The sequence below is a fragment of the Balaenoptera musculus genome, chromosome 5 (assembly GCF_009873245.2).
Source record: "Balaenoptera musculus isolate JJ_BM4_2016_0621 chromosome 5, mBalMus1.pri.v3, whole genome shotgun sequence".
Taxonomy (NCBI): domain Eukaryota; kingdom Metazoa; phylum Chordata; class Mammalia; order Artiodactyla; family Balaenopteridae; genus Balaenoptera; species Balaenoptera musculus.
Window position 1 is genome coordinate 2,470,402 of NC_045789.1, and position 18,640 is coordinate 2,489,041.

The 18,640-nt window shown below is 45.5% G+C and overlaps 1 protein-coding gene across 2 annotated transcripts in view; it reads right to left on the minus strand.

The window, feature by feature from the left end:
- Positions 1-13,494, minus strand: part of GASK1B (golgi associated kinase 1B) — a 57,049-nt gene extending 43,555 nt beyond the window's left edge. Inside the window, exons 1-2 of one of the 2 annotated variants that reach the window (XM_036852886.1) lie at positions 13,316-13,494; positions 10,943-12,088 (exon numbers count right to left, since the gene is read on the minus strand). In XM_036852886.1, coding sequence (XP_036708781.1) covers positions 10,943-11,855 — 913 coding nt within the window. In that variant the 5' untranslated portion in view covers positions 11,856-12,088; positions 13,316-13,494. Of the gene's footprint in view, positions 1-10,942; positions 12,089-12,810; positions 12,960-13,315 lie in introns of those variants that run through there. The other variant, XM_036852885.1, reaches the window with a different exon arrangement.
- Positions 13,495-18,640: the final 5,146 nt, after the last annotated feature.

The window sequence follows — 18,640 nt, forward strand, 5'->3', positions numbered from 1 at the left end:
CTATGCAGCTGCTTCCCACTAGCTATCTATTTTACATTTGGTAGTGTATATATGTCCATGCCACTCTCTCACTTCATCCCAGCTTACACTTCACCCCTTGTGTCTTCATGTCCCTTCTCTACATCTGCGTCTTTATTCCTGTCCTTCCCCTAGGTTCTTCAGAACCTTTTTTTTTTTTTTTTAGATTCCATATATGTGTGTTAGCATACGGTATTTGTTTTTCTCTTTCTGACTTACTTCACTCTGTAGGACAGACTCTAGGTCCATCCACCTCACTAAAAATAACTCAATTTCGTTCCTTTTTATGGCTGAGTAATATTCCATTGTATATATGTACCACTTCTTCTTTATCCATTCATCTGTTGATGCACACTTAGGTTGCTTCCATGTCCTGGCTATTGTGAATAGAGCTGCAATGAACACTGTGGTACATGTATCTTTTTGAATTATGGTTGTCTCTGGGTATATGCCCAGTAGTGGGATTGCTGGGTCATATGGTAGTTCAATTTTAATTTTTTAAGGAACCTCCATACTGTTCTCCATAATGGCTGTATCAATTTACATTCCCACCAACAGTGCAACAGGGGTCCCTTTTCTCCACACCCTCTCCAGCATTTATTGTTTGTAGACTTTTTGATGATGGCCATTCTGACCAGTGTGAGATGATACCTCATTGTAGTTTTGATTTGCATTTCTCTAATGATTAGTGATGTTGAGCATCCTTTCATGTGTTTGTTGGCAATCTGGATATCTTCTTTGGAGAAATGTCTATTTAGGTCTTCTGCCCATTTTTGGATTGGTTTGTTTGTTGTTTTGATATTGAGCTGCATGAGCTGCTTGTATATTTTGGAGGTTAATCCTTTGTCAGTTGCTTCATTTGTAAATATTTTCTCCCATTCTGAGGGTTGTCTTTTCATCTTGTTATGGTTTCCTTTGCTGTGCAAAAGTTTTTAAGTTTCATTAGGTCCCATTTGTTTATTTTTGTTTTTATTTCCATTACTCTAGAAGGTGAGTCAAAAAAGATCTTGCTGTGATTTATGTCATATAGCGTTCTGCTTATGTTTTCCTCTAAGAGTTTTATAGTATCAGGGCTTACATGTAGGTCTTTAATCCATTCTGAGTTTATTTTTGTGTATGGTGTTAGGGAGTGTTCTAATTTCATTCTTTTACAAGTAGCTGTCCAGTTTTCCCAGCACCACTTATTGAAGAGGCTGTCTTTTCTCCACTGTATATTCTTGCCTCCTTTATCAAAGATAAAGTGACCATATGTGTGTGGGTTTATCTCTGGGCTTTCTATCCTCTTCCATTGATCTATATTTTTGTTTTTGTGCCAGTACCATACTATCTTGATTACTGTAGCTTTGTAGTATTGTCTGAAGTCAGGGAGCCTAATTCCTCCATCTCCGTTTTTCTTTCTCAAGATTGCTTTGGCTATTTGGGGTCTTTTGTGTTTCCATACAAATTGTGAAATTTTTTGTTCTAGTTCTGTGAAAAATGCTATTGGTAATTTGATAGGGATTGCATTGAATCTGTAAATTGCTTTGGGTAGTATAGTCATTTTCACAAGGTTGATTCTTCCAATCCAAGAACATGGTATATCTCTCCATCTGTTTGGATCATCTTTAATTTCTTTCATCAGTGTCTTATAGTTTTCTGCATGCAAGTCTTTTGTCTCCTTAGGTAGGTTTATTCTAGGTGTTTTATTCTTTTTGTTGCAATGGTAAATGGGAGTGTGTCCTTAATTTCTCTTTCAGATCCTACCCTTCTTGTAGGACGGGTTTGGTTAGCTGTCTCTTGCCCTCAAGCTGGGAGCCCTGTGAGAGCAGGGACTGGTTCCCAATCATCTTTGGTTCTGCAGCTCCTGCCATAAGTCCCGATAAAAGCAAGCATTCAAAGATGTTGAGGAATGAATGAGTGAATTTTTCAGAATCCCCCAGTTTTCACCTCCAGCCCTTACGTTCTAAGCAGTGGTCAATGGGCCCTGAACAAACGTTTGGTTGGTGTGACCTCCTAGTAAGCAGTGATGTCACTGTCCTCACTCTAAGTGGGTTAAGAAGGATTGAGACACTGGAGAGGTAGAGGTGGGGGCGGGGGGTTTCCAGGCCCTCCTTCTGCCATCCACCACCATGTCTCCATAATCCTCTGAGACTCGGGAATGATGAACACAGGGGTGGTGGAGACACCACTGCCTTGCTCCTCCTGACGCCAAATCACCGTCATGAGAAGGGGGACAGTTAAGGCCTCGGGGCTGCACTCGGGAATCAGACCGAAAGGGCGCGGAGGCAGGGGGTTTCCATGGGGACGCATGGTTACGCCGCCACATGCACCGAGGGTCCAGGTGATGTGAGAGGATAATGATGGTGGTGCAGACAGTGATGAGGGGAGGCTGGCGGGCCCTCCCACCCACGTATGCGTCCCAGCCCCACTGCATACGACCTGCACATACGCTAGTCTCTGAGCCTCACTTTCCCCACAGGAAATCTGTCCGAGAACATCTGATGTGCGGGGCTGTTGCGCGGTTTGGGGAGATACTGAATGTAAAGCGATTCGCCCTCCACGAACGGGAGAGACTGGGACCCTCCACCACCCGCTCCAGGCGCCTTCTTTACATGACAATTTGAGGTGCCTGTGTATTTAGTTCATGTGAACATCAATCTAGAGAAACAAACTAAGGAAATCTAAGGTGATAGATCACCAAGCGCTGACTCAGCTTAGAAACTGAATGAAAATAACACACAGCAATCACTGCGTGTTCCTATGCGGGGGGCACTGTTAGAGGTATTTTATCCGTATCGGCTCACTTCATTCTCACAACCCGATGAGGTCAGTACTGCTATCAATACCATTACACTCGAAGAAATAAGGTAGAAAGAGATTAAGGGAATTCACCCAGGTCACACAGTAGAACCAGGATTCAAATTCAGGGCGTCTAGACTGACAGTCATTGTGAAGCTAAACTGTATTCCCCCAAATGTATACGTTGAAGCCCCACGCCCAGCACCTCAGAACGTGACTGCATTTGGAGAAAGAGCCTTTGAAGAGGCAATTAAGTTAAAATGAGGCTGTTACAATGGCCCGGATCTAATCTGACTGGTATCCTAATGAGAAGAAGCTTGGACACACTGAGAGACAGGAGGGGGACGGACCACAGAGGAAGGAGCCTATGAGGACACAGTGAGAAGGCGGCCATCGTCAAGCCAAGGAGAGAGGCCTGGGAAGAAACCAGACCAGCCGACACCTTGACCTTGGACTTCCAGCCTCCAGAACTGTGAGAAATAAATGTCTTCTGTTTAAGCCGCCCACCTGTGGTATTTTGTGACAGCAGCCCTAGTAAGCAGATATGCCAGTCACAATCTGAACCGCAAAGCTATTTGAATTGGAAACTACACAGCTCCATCCCCATGTTTAGAGTCACAAATAGAAGGTAAATGCTGTCAGTTACAACCAAATTCGACTGAAACGTCAATATTTGCCCATTAACTGAGGTCAGCACCTGTGCTGTCCTTAAACCCACCCAGAGATGGCAACAGATTCAGTCCCAATGGAAAGGTCATGACCTTGGGCTCAGGCTGGTGCTGAGTGAACCTTGAAATCAGTGGCCATAAGAAGAGCCCCTCCAGGCCACTGAGCTGTCACGTGGTCCAATGGTGTCAGCTCCAAGGGGGACAGGGATTCTTGACTCTTTTGTCCACTGATGTGGCCCCTAATGACTAGAAGAGCGGCTGACACATAGCAGGTGCTCAACAGCTATTTCTTAAAAGAAGAAAAGATAAACGTGATGCTGTAGAAGGGAACAGATTGCATGGAGCTGAGGAACACGCATCTTTCAGGCTGTGAGCACCGTGGCAACTATTGGCCACTGCCCCTTCTACCCCAGCCTCCTGTGAGATCGGGGGACACTTCCAGAGACACAGCAGAGAAGGTCCCCCGGTTCCCCCACTTTGCCGAAGAAGGTATGTAGTGAGCAAACAAGACGACAGGGGAGCCCAGCACTGCTTGAAGCCCATGCTCAGTAAACTTTTGTTCACTTATGGATGTATTTAGTTGATCAGCTCAACTTGATTGCTAAAGATGGTACCCTTAGAGCTTTTCTGATAAAGAACACAATGTGGGCTTCCCTGGTGGTGCAGTGGTTGAGAGTCTGCCTGCCAATGCAGGGGACACGGGTTCGAGCCCTGGTCTGGGAAGATCCCACATGCCGCGGAGCAACTAGGCCCGTGAGCCACAACTACTGAGCCTGCGCGTCTGGAGCCCGTGCTCCGCAACAAGAGAGGCCGCGATAGTGAGAGGCCCGCGCGCCGCGATGAATAGTGAGAGGCCCGCGCTCGCCACAACTAGAGAAAGCCCTCGCACAGAAACGAAGACCCAACACAGCCATAAATAAATAAAATAAATAAATAAAAATTAAAAAAAAAAGAACACAACGTGCTTTCCATCCAGATTTTCAGAAACAAGACATGATTCCTATACTCCTGAGTCAATATTTTAAGAAAGTTTGCACCCATGTCCCAGACTTCCAGGATTTTGAAGTCAGTGTGTTTCCAAGTTGTGAGGGCATCTGGGTTATTGTCATAACTCCCTGCAAAATGCCTCTGTCCTCACCTGAGAGCCTGGGGCGACATGAACTGTGCAGCTGCCACTCCCCTGCTCTGGCAGCCGCACCACCAGCGTGGAGCTCACAGCACCGCTTGCACGGACTCGAGAGGAGAGAGGAAAGTACCCACTGTGTTCCTCCCGCTCTGTGACGAGACGAGGCAGTACAAGTCGGAGAACAGTGAGCACAGTGGCATCTACACTGAATTTAAATGGAAGTGGGTGAGGTGCCTGCAGTCTGTCACCCAAGCAGCCCCGACACACAGCGTTCCTGGAATGAGGCGACCTAATCCAGTCTGACAGCTCTACGGCCGTAAAGCGGCATCCTAAAAATAAAGCACACATAATGCATCTCCCATGCTGGGCGTGAAAAACAGTACAATGCTTAAGTGCTGCCAAAATGGTAGCCCTTGGGATTCACTTGCATCTCTGCGCAGACTGCTGGGGAGCTTGGCCCAAGTGCTCAGCGGAAGATCACAGGGGGCTGGGGCTCTTCTGCTCTCTACATGGACATAGTCTGCTTTGTCTTGTCTTAGATACGTATTTTTAAATATCTTGTTTAAAAAAGTATTTAAATGTATCAGTATCACATAGTACCTGGTGACCTCTATCATGATTGATGATTTTTGCAAGGACAGTTTGGCAGAAAACATACTAATACATTCAGTCATATTGGCATATACACGATTGTTTACGGTCAAACAAGAAAATCTGGGAAGCGTTGGCTTGTATTTAAACAACAACAACAGCCCTTGTAGCCGTGCTCAGGGTAGTAGGGCCATACTTCCTTTGAGTGAAAATATTATCAATGTTAAGTGGTTGAGTTGAAAAAAGAAGTTAAATAGAAAGATTGGCATAATGGTAAATCAGAAATCACCATGTTAAAATCTGCACATTGTGTCACTATCCCATGATTATATCAAGTTATATTGGAGACGTAATGTAGGTTAAGAGAAGCAACATGAGGATACTTTAGTATCAGACAGAACTGGGTACAAATGCCACTTCCACTGCTCACTAGCTATGCGTCTTTGAGCAAATTTCACACCTCACCGAGCCTCAGGATTCCCATATATAAAGTATCAATACTATCTGCTATGTGGAATTGTTAAGTAACGCAATAGTCAAATGACACCAAATGCAGTGTAGGCACTCTGTGAGACGTAACACTAGATTCTTTATAAGTTTACAACTGAAAAATACATCATTATCGCAAACATGGATTTCTTTACGAGGCCTTTGATGCTATATTTCAATTCACTTTTGCATTTCCCACACAGATATGCATAGGATGAGACTCTGGTCTAGTGGTCATGGCTGGATTTTGTAGGGTGGTACCCTCCTGGCCCTCCCTACCTAATTACAACCTTGTCCTTCCCCAAGTACAACCTTCTCATTTTCTGGGATATCTTTGGAGTGACACCTGTCAGAAAATGGTCCAGTGTACAGTTCAGGGCCAGTAAACCTGCTAATTTCACATATACATTGTTGGATTCAAGGAGAGTCATCTAGAATTCATCAAGTTATACAACCAAGAACCTGTCCCAGACGAACCTGAGCTAGTGGCTCTGGGCTGATAGGATCACCTGTGTCAGTTTTACAAACAAACAAACAAATAAATACCTGAAGATGAGCTTTATCATTGGGACCTTTTGTCTTTGGGCTGGATGAACAGAAAGTTTCATCTGAGAGGCTGGGGCGGGCACATCGTTCAGTCACAGTCTCTGATGCTCTTTTACATCTCCCTTTGCATCGTATGTCTCCTTTTTACATCCAGGTAATGTACATGACTTTCGGCAACAGTATTTAATTACACTGGGCCTCTACTTCCACATCCACAAAAGGCCTCTCGTAGAGTACCCACCTTATAAAAAGTTTAGGAGGGTTTATTGAGATAATAGGTGCGTGGTACTTAAAACAGTGCCAGTAGATGGTAACATTCAATATTACTCTTGCTATGGTTACGGTTGTTTTCTCCTTGAGAAATAAGAGGTTCCCATAGCCCGTATCTGTGCATCAGTACACAAGTCATCAAGGTCTCATTGTGTTAGATAACCAGGTATACAAATAGGTCGTGGTGATGGAGAAAGAAGACACACCTTAAGGCCCCCCAAAAGGATTTGGTGAGGAAAGCAGATTGATAAAGAGGAAAGTCTTGGAAGTTACAAGACAAGGGCTTGAATTCTTTCTGGACAATTAACTCATTGTATGACCTTGAGCTGCCTTCTTCTTATCTTTCTTTCTTCTCAAAATTGAGGTAAGAAAGTGTCTCCTGCATAGGTTTCTTTGAGAGATTAACTGCGATAAGCCTAATATCTATATTCGACTCACAAGAGACTAGAGATGTTCTTGGTACTAAGCATGAATTTATTGTCACAAACATTCATCAAAAGTCAGAGAACAGAAACAACACTTAAGGCAGATTATTTACAGGACTGGCTGACTGTCTACTCTCCCAGATATGACAAGATCTCCTCCCAGACCAAGTCAGATCATCAGAGAAATGCCTACCTAAGCTGAGTTCTATTTTTCCTCCTACAGAAAACTCATTATCAAGTTACATTACAGTGTGAAGCCACAGACCATATTATATTGATGGTCCTCACAAGAATAAGCTCCCTAAACCTTATTATTTGCATAATACAGAGGCTGCCAAGGATATTTTTCTTTACCTTTTCAATGAGCTATTTATAAGAATCTCGAGGAGAAATCCCAGCCTGGATTTAGGACTAAAATGGTAGCACTTGTCCTGAGTTTTTGAAGCCAGAAGCAAGTACAGATTTACTGTTTGGAGTCAGTGAAACAGACCAGAAATGCATTCTTGCATTCATTCAAAAATATTTATTGAGCAACTACTATGTGCCAGGCTCTCCCCTGGGATCGGGACATTCAATGATGAGCACGACAGGAAATGTCTCTGCCTTCACAGATCTAGAGCCTAGTGGGAAAGAAGAGATGATTAAATAAGCAACTATAATTATAAAGCAATGATATAGAATGAGCCAGAAACAGATGCTGGGTAACAAGATAAGATCCATCACCCCCTTAGGTAGCTAGGGAGGCGCAAATAAAGCTAAGCTTGGAAAAGAGAAGACTAGGAGGACTCTAGAGGGAAGATCCACACATCTGTGGAAATCAAGGGAAGAAAGACACAAGTCAGGAAAAGACTAGAGGTAGGTGAGTGAAGAGAGATACCAAGAACCTAAGACTGTTAATCCCCTACCGTGACCAGAACTGATCTATTTATGTACTTTACATCAGTACAATGTCTCCATGAGTAGAATTATATTGTGTAGAGTACTCATAACTATAAATCATGTCCTAGCCTCCTGAGGAAACTGGTCTGATTTTATGACTCTCAATAACTACATTCTAGTAGAAAGTATCAAAGAAAGAATAAAGAAAGTTCTGGTATTCCTTGAGATACAGTCTTAGGTATTTAACTCATCACATTGAGAGTCATGTCAATACAACCTTGTTGGTTTCTTTCCATCATCACTTACTTCTGCAAAGAGAGAGGAACACCAGTCTACACTGGAATTATAGATGTCTCCTTCAAGTTTAATGCAACGGCCTTCTTCATTCCCAAAGGTGCTGGATATTCAGAGAACAGAATTAAATACCTAAGAGGTATCCTGACACCAAAAAGTTTAACTAAGCCAGCAGGAGACCTACGTTTTAGTCCTAGCCCTGTCACATGAAGAAATGGTACGTATCCAGAGAAAACTCTAATTCGAAAAGATACACGCACCCCAGTGTTAACTGCAGCACTATTTACAATAGCCAAGACATGGAAGCAACCTAAATGTCCACTGACAGATGAATGGATAAAGAAGATGTGGTATATACACAATGGAATATTACTCAGCCAAAAAAAAGAATGAAATAATGCCATTTGCAGCAATATGGATGGACCTAGAGATTATTACACTAAGTGAAGTAAGTCAGACAGAGAAAGACAAATATCATATGATGTCACTTATATGTGGAATCTAAAAAAACGGTAAAAACGAACTTATTTACAAAACAGAAACAGACTCACAGACATAGAGAACAAACTTGGTTACCAAAGGGGAAGGGGAGGAATTAGGAATTTGTGATTAACAGATACACACTGCTATCTATAAAATAGATAAACAACAAGGACCTACTGTGTAGCACAGGGAACTATATTCAATACCTTGTAATAAACCATAATGGAAAAGAACCTGTAAAAGAATATATATATGTATAACTGAATCACTTTGCTGTACACCTGAAAGAACACAGCATTGTAAATCAACTAGACTTCAGTTAAAAAAAAGAAATGATAGGTGAGGCTTGGAGGCTATATGAGTAACTCAGTGAACTTGGAACCTCATGTGCTTCGTGTAGTAACACAAATAATAGCAGTATTTATTGAAGGTTTACTGTGTGTCCAGCACCAGGTCTACGTGTTTTCCCTGTGTTAACTAGCAACAACCTCATGTGGTGGGTACTGTTGTCACTTAGAGCTGAGAACATGGAGGGTCAGAGAGATACTGTGACGTTTGTGGGTCACACAGTTGGTAAATTCAAACCCAGGGGTCCAGCTCCAGAGCCCAGGCTCCTAACCGCTACTTTCCTCTCTCAACTTCCATCCAGGAGCTCCCAGGGAAGCTGGAAGGACAGATCAGAGTACCATGCCTCAGGATACATTCAAGCACGCATCACCTCTTCTCAGGGCCTTTATGACATGAATGAACGGCAAGGGAGCCTTCCGGGGAGACCCTCTGCCCTGCTTGGTGCAGGACAGGCTCAGTGTGTGCCTGCTTCTCCGTGCCCACCTGCATCCTCCCTCTCTCCAGGGTGCACCTGTCTGGACAGAAGTGGTACCATCACCTAAGCCCAACGGCTAAGAGCTGACGTTTTGAAGTTTGCTGGGCCTGGGCGCAAAACCCAGCTTAACCATTAACATGAGGCCAGTTACTTTGCCTAAATAAGCCTCAGCCTTCTCATCCCCCACGTGGAGATAAGAATCGCACCTACCTCCTAGTACTGCTGTGAGAAACGCAGGAGTCAAGATGTACAGAGACGCTACGTCTCAGTCAGCATAGCGCTTAGCAAGTAGTGAGGACCCTCCAGGAATGAGGTTGTACCACATTTGACAGAACGTCCGAGAGGCTTTCTCACGTCAGCGCCATCCTGGTGGACGACTTTGTGAATCCGGGGCATCGAAACACACCTGTGAATCTGCAGCACTTGGCCACGAACCAGGATGAGTAGGGAATGCCAGGTCTTTCTAAGTAAACCAGTGGTACTTCAAGAAGTACCCATTCTAAGACTAAATTATACCCCTGAAGCCATTGAAAATGCAGTTTGGCTTTTGGCCACTCCCAAGGCTTTAATCCATTCCAGTCCAGACTCCATGGGAACTGGGCTGAAATGCTACGTTTTGTGGTGACAGGCAGTAAGGAAATAGCCTTTGAGCTTATAATCTCTTTGGGGTCCTTTTTAGCCTCTTGGACCAGCCTGGATTCAGAGTGGTAACTTCTGGGATCACTCTGCTTTCAAACGCAGCCAAGGACCCACCCTACTTTGTGCTGGAACGCTGGAAGAGCCTTAGGATTCAGAGAAAACCCTTTCTGTGGCGTGAGCATTGTCACACACCAGCCCTGACGCCTGCAGCTGAATCGGCAGACTGCACACCCCAGAACCTGCCACAGTGTTTGTCACCTGACAGCATATCGCGGCACTCAGGCTCAATAAACCATAGTCATGGACTCGGAGAAACCACGTGGCTGGTTGGTATGTACACTGAACAAATCACCTCTTTTGGCCTCATTTTCTTTGTAAGCTAAAGCGGTCACGTCCATCGTGAAAGATGAAGGGGTCGAATCTAACATGGTCTGGCTCTGTGCCTCTTAAAAAGATTCCATCTGCCGAAGAAAGATAACCCTCTTCGCCTTTATTTTTAAATGCTTCCAGTGCACAGGATTCTACTTACTTCCATACAAACCCATTTACTAATATGCCTGACTGTCAGCAAGTTCTTTGTCTCCACCCCAGCTCCCTCTCCTCATCACACAAATTGCCCCTGGCTTTAATCGGATGTAATAAGCCGCTGGGAAGCGCGGCGAGGGGAACGGAGAGCACAGATTGCGCCGCGGGGGCTTCAATCGCGTGCGCAGCGCAGCACCCGCCCGGGCGCTCTCGTGTCCCCCCAAAGCCGAGAAAAATCGAGGACGCCAAGCGCATGGAAAGACGCGCTGCTGCTCTCCAAACGGGAAACGCGGGTGGAGAAAACCATTTAGAAAAAGAGGCTGAGGGAGAAGAGAAAATCAAGGCCAGTCTCCAACAGCTGCAAACAAGAAGCCCGGGAAACGGTTACCTTGGATGAACTCGGATTTCCTGCTCACACAAGGCAGGGTCCGGTTGAGCCCCAGGATCCTGTCCAGGTGGAAGGCAAACACCTCGCTCATGTCCAGAGGCTGCTTGAGCAGCCCGCAGGGGCTGGGGCCGCAGGCGGGCGCCGCGGGCCGGCCGGTCCCCTCCAGCAGCAGCAGGCGCGCCCTGCCCCCGGGCCAGGCCGGCTGGAGACCCGCCACCGCGCCGTCGGCCAGCAGGCGCATGCGGCCGATGTCGTCTCCGCTCAGCCACGACGGGGCGCTCTCGCTGTAGATCCTGATGTTGCTTCCCCCGGCCGGGGGCAGCTGCACATCTGCGTCCCCACCTCGCGCTCCCAGACCCTGCCTCCACCCCCAGGGTCGCTCCCCAGCCTGGGCCAGGTTTCCTCCCCGGACGCGCCCGGGCACTTCAGCCTCAGCTGCCCTTGCAGCTCCCTGAGGCCGAAGGGACGGTCCCACCAAAGGCCCGGGTCGCGGGGCCTGAGAAGCCAGCGCATGCTTCTTCCTGCGCTTGGGTTTCACGGTGCCACGGATGCTGGCGGGCTTGCTGCGCTTGGAGCGCAAGGTGATGTACACCACGTTGTTGGGCGGCAGCGTGGTCCCATTGCCCTGGGCCTCGGGAGGGGCCAGCGTGCCGTCCAGGGGTATCTCAGGGAAGGGGGCCTCGGCGGTGGCCCGGCTCCAGTGCGGCCCCTGGCGCGCGCGCCCTCCGTGCGGGGCAGAGGCGCGCCCCACCTGGCTCACCAGGAAGCCCAGGTAGATGGCGCAGGCCGTACCCAGCAGCAGGTTCCTCCTGGTCCTGGGGCGCCGGCTGCTCCAGAGTTTCCGCGCCCTCGGGACGCACAGGGAGGAGAGGAACCAGTTTAGGAGCTGCCCCGGCTGGTCCGGACAGCTCATTTCTGCGTCTCGTCCACATGCCGAGCAGGGTTTAAAGTCTGCCGTCGGCTCCTTCTGGCACGATGCATGGCTTTCTGAACGCAGCTGTCGCCTCCGCGCAGGTGTCTAAGTGGTCGCCAGTGGGCCGAGGAGGAAGTTAAGGGCGGGTGATGGGGCCGGGAAGGCTTCTGACACTGGCCACAGCAAACCTTCTGAACCCCGTCGGCCTCCCCGAGGAGAGGTCTGGTTAGTTCCTGGGAATGAATGGACACAGAGTGAACTGAGTCACAGCCTCAGACTCGGTCAGGTCCTCCACAGGAGGAAAGGAAAACACGGAACCTTTCCTTTCATCACTATCACCACGAAATGATTTTTTAAGTGAGGTTTAAAACAAATAGAAACAAGATAGATGTATAGATTTGATATTCACTTTCCATTAGTGAAAACCAACCACCGAAATCCAAGACTATTTTATAACTTGCAACTAGAGTCATTTAATTTGATCCTGAAGGAAAAGCATTAAAATTGGACAAATCCAGGCTTTTCGTTTTGAAATTCAGAAATAATTTTTAAAAAGTAACCAAAGTTTTTAGAAATCTGTAGCTATCTTCTACTTATTTTTAAAAGTCCTGCGTTAACTAATTGGACAGAAGCACCAAGTATTAACATTCAAATTCAGAAACATATTCTCTTAATCGTATGGTACAGTCTTTTCTTCATAATATATTCCATTATCTGACTTTAAGGGTTATTATAATATAAAGCCATACATGCCCATGTATCTTGGAAGCAATTACATTTATTCAGTCACACATACACACACGCACACACACACACATAAACACAAAACACACATCTAACTGCTTTTTATTCCTTTTCTTTTCACCAAAGTCAGCTGAAAGAAGAAAACCAAAAGCCCTCTAGCTCTACTCTTTCACATTATTAAAAAGAAGAACTGGTAAGCAACCTTACTTACACAGCTGGCCCCGTGCTTGGCTCCAGGAAGAATGTAATCCCTGACGCTAATGCAAAGAACTATTAAAGGCTGAGGCATGTAAGTAGAACATATTTCATGGTCAAGAGTGTTCCACATTTCAAATATTTCAGCTCTGCTTTCAAAGCTCCCTTGAAAACTTCTGATTGCAAAGCAAAACGGGTACTTGTTAACTGTCTGCTGACAACCCACTTTTAAGATGTGTAAGGGTTTTTTTTTTTTAATATTGTAAAAAATAAACTTTAATTTTAAATTCTGGGGGAAAAAAAGCAAATGCCGTATTTTTCCACTTATTTTTAACTCCTGGGAGCCCTCTAGTGGCCTGTTTGGAAATAGACTCAGAAGTGTCAGCCTTTTTGGTGTTAAAAAGCATTTGAGAGTGTTCGCTTAGCAGCAGTGAAATAAACGCCTCACGAGGTGAATGCATTCGCCTCTCTGTCCATCCCAGCCACCGGGGATTAGGGCACCAACGTTGCCAGGGACTTACCTTTCCATCCTGGCTGTGTCCAGAGTAACATTGGTCTCCCACCGCTTCTGAGACGAGAAGGCCCAGAAGTTCATAAAAAGGCAAGAAAGGGTTAATGCAAACGAGGGAGAAAAAAGAACAGGCAGATAAGAGTACACATCGGTGGGAAGAGACATTTATAGTGTGCCGTTGCTCGATGCAACAGTTCACAAAAAGAAGTTGTGGATTCTCCCTGATTGGAGGTTTCTTTTAAAAACAGGTTAGTGATTGGTGTAGGTGGCTTGCTTGTCCTGGCACAAAGGCAGTGGTTGATGACCTCTGGGTCTCACTTAGACTTATTGCTTTTGCTTCTACAGCAAATAGAGTCTAGAAGGCACACAGGCAGGCAGGGGACAGGGAACGTTTTCCCCACAGGAAAAGAAGGTTGTTATAGGGGGGTGAGGGCAGGGAGTGGGAGTTAGAGTACGGTGTGTAATTGTAAAAAGACTATGTTTAACAATGCGGAAAAGATCAAGGCATTGGAATATGTATAGAAGGAAAGGATAAACTTCCAAGTGATCAAATACCAAAAATTATACTAGAACTGTTCCTGTAGCACTCAAACTCAGACTATTCTTCCTAGAAGCACCCATAGATTCTGGCTAAACTGCATGAGAACTTAAGCATCAAATTGATTTCCTTTGTTATCCAATACTCTTTTTTTTAATTTTATTTTATATTGGAGAATAGTTGATTAGCAATGTTGTGTTAGTTTCAGGTGTACAGCAAAGTGATTGATATATATATATACATGTATCTATTCTTTTTCAAATTCTTTTCCCATTTAGGTTATTACAGAATATTGAGTAGAGTTCCCTGGGCTATACAGTAGGTCCTTGTTGGCTGTCTGTTTTATATATCGTAGTGTGTATATGTTAATCCCAAACTCCCAATCTATACCTCCCTACCACCTTCCTCCCTGGTAACCATAAATTCATTCTCTAAGTCCATGAGTCCGTTTTGTAAATAAGTTCATTTGTATCATTTTTTTTTTTTTTAGATTCCACATATAAGTGATATCATAAGATATTTGTCTTCCTCTTTCTGACTTACTTCACTTAGTGTGATAATCTCTAGTTCCATCCATGTTGCTGCAAATGGCATTATTTCATTCTCTTTTATGGCTGAGTAGTATTCCATTGTATATATGTACCACATCTTCTTTATTCATTCACTGTTGATGGACATTTAGGGTGCTTCCATGTCCTGGCTATTGTAAACAGCACTGCAGTGAACATTGGGGTGCATGCATCCTTTCAAACCATGAATTCCTCCGGATATATGCCCAGGAGTGGGATTGCTGGGTCATATGGTAGCAATACTCTTAAAGCACACTTCCATGAGCCCAGAATTATTTTCTAGATAGTAAATATTAACTTTTTGAAAGGAAACTATAACCAAGCTGGTCTGTAAAACTATCTTGTTATTTTCAGTATTCAGAAGAATAACTGACCTGAACTCTTTAAAAAGTAAAAGTAAGTCTTTGGCAGAGGCCAGGTTCTACTAAGCAGAAGACTCTGCTAGCTGTTTCCAAAGCAGGTTTTTTTAGTGGAGAAATGCTTAGGAAGTAGATAAGAGTTGTCTGACTTAGTAAACTTGGTTGACTCCTCTCGCCCCCAAAATGTTTGTCCCTGACACCTCATTGAACTTCTTGGAGGCCCTTCTCCCAGCCCTGGCATCTGACAGGAAGTCACCATTGCCGAAGGGGAAGGTCTCTGGTAGGATTAGGAACCAGCTCATGGAATCATGGGTGTACCTAATGTATTGATATTACACATACACTGGATAAACAGGGCTCAGCAGATAGCATCAGAGAACAATTTGAATCATCCTTCCCACTGCCTGTTCAAACCCACTCTGTGGACTTGTAGCCCTTTTCAACTCCTTTGGATAAAAATTCAGGCATAATTTCTGTAGTCCGACTTTTTAAAATTTCTCCATCATCTGAGCCGCAGACACACACATACACACACACAAGTTAGATTCTATGTAGTAGTCGAGATGTTCACATTTCTTTTACGTTTACAGCATTTCCCCTCTCGGGCATTTTGCTGTTCCTCAAAAAAGTATGGCCAAAATCTACTGAACAGGGTGAAAGGAAATCCATTTGGGATTGTTTTTTCTGTCTAGACTACCCGTCCCTCATCCTCCCACCCACCCGCTTGGCTTTGGGTTTGGCTCTGGCTGTTCCAGAGGTGAAGGGTGCTGGGAAGGGAGAGGAAAGAGCACAAATGTCCTTGCTGCCCTCTGACGCCGTGAATTGGCGTACCGGCTCTCGGGGCTGGGCAGGTGCATGAAGCTGACCCTCTGGGTGGAAGGTGCAGTCACTTTGAAGATCGTGGCCTCTCTGGCTGGCTGTCGACGTCTGCTCAGCCCCTTGGAATCTGGCAGCCCCCTATTCTGCGGAGATCACCTTGTTTCTTCAGGCCCTTCTCTTGGAAAGCATTTGAGATAACCAGCAGGCTGGCTTTACACTTGGGCCTGTGTGTATCGCCCACAAACGGTCCAACAGACACGGTCACGCCCTCTGCCTCAGCAGCCTCAGGCTCCCCAAGACAGCAGCCGCCTTCCCGGGCACGGCGATCCCACACCGCACTTTGGAATGTGCAACCATTCCCATCTGTTGCTCAAGGTCACGGCTGAAACTGAGCAGAAAGGTATTTTCTCCCTTCAGGTATCATGGGGCTCCAGAGCGAAGTTCCATTCAGTTTTAGAAAAATAAGCCTGAATTCCTTGAGTGAGTCACGGTTTGAAAATTTGCTGTCGCGATATAATATTCACATACACCCCGTGAGGACACATAGGACACTCAAAATATTTGTTACTGCTCTGAATAGTATTAGCTCAGAGAGACTGATGTGATAACATTACCTCATACCTAAAGTATTCTCTCTCCATTAAAAAATAAGTCTATAAAAAAAAAGAAATAAATCATGAGCAAAAGAAAGCGGAAAAGTAGACAATAAGACAATGGTGTGGGGCTTACCTGGTGGCGCAGTGGTTGAGAATCTGCCTGCTAATGCAGAGGACACGGGTTCGAGCCCTGGTCTGGGAAGATCCCACATGCCGCGGAGCACCTAGGCCCGTAAGCCACAACTACTGAGCCTGCGTGTCTGGAGCCTGTGCTCCGCAAAAGAGAGATCGCGACAGTGAGAGGCCCGCGCACCACGATGAAGAGTGGCCCCTGCTCGCTGCAACTAGAGAAAGCCCTCGCGCAGAAACGAAGACCCAACACAGCCATAAATTAATTTAATTAATTAATTAATTTTAAAAAAAAAGAGGCAATGGTGTGGGCCATTAAAATAACCCGGGAATTTTTTATACCTTTATGGAGAAGTAACATGGGTTTGTGGCAATGTTCCATTTCTTTTTTTTTTTTTTTTTGTCCATGCCGTGCAGCTTGTGGGATCTTAGTTCCCTGACCAGGGATTGAACCTGGGCTCCTGCAGTGATAGAGCTGAGTCTTAACCGCTGGGCCACCAGGGAACTCCCTAATGTTCTATTTCTTGACCTAGATGGTATTTATTTGGGAATAACTCCTTGGCTATCCATTTACTATTCGTGCACTTTTCCATATATATCTTATCCTTTAATAAAACTGAAAGAGGTGGAGGGTAAACAAATATTCATTTATATTCTTTGTATCATGGATATAGCCGTTATACCCCCATATAGAAAGGGAGTGAGAGAGTAATAATGTTTTACATCTTTTTTATTTATAGTGGTCCTGATACTTTCATCATTCAAGAATTAAATGAAAAACTTGAAGAACAACGAAATCACTGGAAATTTGAAAAATAGATGCCTAGGTCCCATCCAGCTCCCCAGAGATTCTCCTTTAATTGCTGTGAGGAGGAGCCCAGAAATCCATAGTTTGAAACATGTCCAATGTGCAGGGTTATAATTCACTCTTCTAAAGGTTCAATGGCTGGTCTCAGAAGCAAATTAACAGCTTTTCACAGTCAAGGGATACGCGTTAGGTTTTACTGTCAGGGAAATAATCTTTAAATCCTTCAGGTCTTCCAAGGGAAAGATCCACGTGTGGAAAGGCTGTTTCTCCTTCAACCTGGGGGAAGTCCAGGACCAGGGCCGACAGTGGGAAGGACTCTCCTTTCCCCGCGTCTGTCAGGTGTGCTGTTTGCTGCTACCGTGGGGACGAGCTCACCCACCAGAGGGATACGTAAGGGCTCCAGTCACTGAAGAACTAAGTGTTAAGCTTTTCCTTGCTGTGGTTGACCCAGACTTGTTACGTAGGCTATAGACCCACAGATGGATACTCTATCCCCGGTCTGTGCTGTCCAGACCTGCCCCCAGGCTCCCTAACACTTGCCCACCATCCTCCTGACCTGTAGGACCCACAGCTCTCTTGGAACCATAATCCTGGCTTTAGCCTCGGTTCTTGGGTCTGACCTCTGTCCTGCTTGTCATGAGGAATTTGCTAGTACTCTTGCTACCCATCCTAACAGCAGGCCTGGGCGGGACCAAGCTGGCCTGACCTGTTGCTGAAACACTCTTAGCCTGATAAACTTTGAAATTTTGTTACAAAGGGGTTTAATTGGTACCAAGAAGTTGGTGGTTCCTTCAGTAGTGCTTAGATCTGTCTTTAAAACCTTATAGGGCTTCCCTGGTGGCGCAGTCGTTGAGAATCTGCCTGCCAATGCAGGGGACACGGGTTCGAGCCCTGGTCTGGGAAGATCCCACATGCCGCGGAGCAACTGGGCCCGTGAGCCACAACTACTGAGCCTGCGCGTCTGGAGCCTGTGCTCCACAACAGGAGAGGCCGCGATAGTGAGAGGCCCGCGCACCGCGATGAAGAGTGGCCCCCGCTCGCCGCAACTAGAGAAAGCCCTCGCACAGAAACGAAGACCCAACACAGCTAAAAATAATAAATAAATAAATCTATAAAAAACAAAAACAAAAAAAAACCTTATAAAGACGTTACAGGTTTTGTGTTATGTGTTGTAAAAATACGTGCACTTTTATCTGACACTGATGACTCACTGCTAAGGACGTTTCTCTCTTGACCCACGCCACCACACCTAGTCTCAATAGGAGAAGCACTTTCAAAGAAAACCCCATGTCTTCTCAAAGCTAGACTTATCCATCTATGAAGCGATGGTGGGTGTCCTAGGTCCATCTCTCACGTGCGACCAAGAGAGCACCAATAGGCCTATTTCCAGGCGACAAACTGGCTGGCCTTTCACTGCATTGGGTCTCCTCCGCTCTGTCTCCTGTTATATCTGGTGAAGAGTAACCCTGCCTTTTCCCGGTGTAGAAATCTCCCACAATAATCCCTTTAGCCTCATC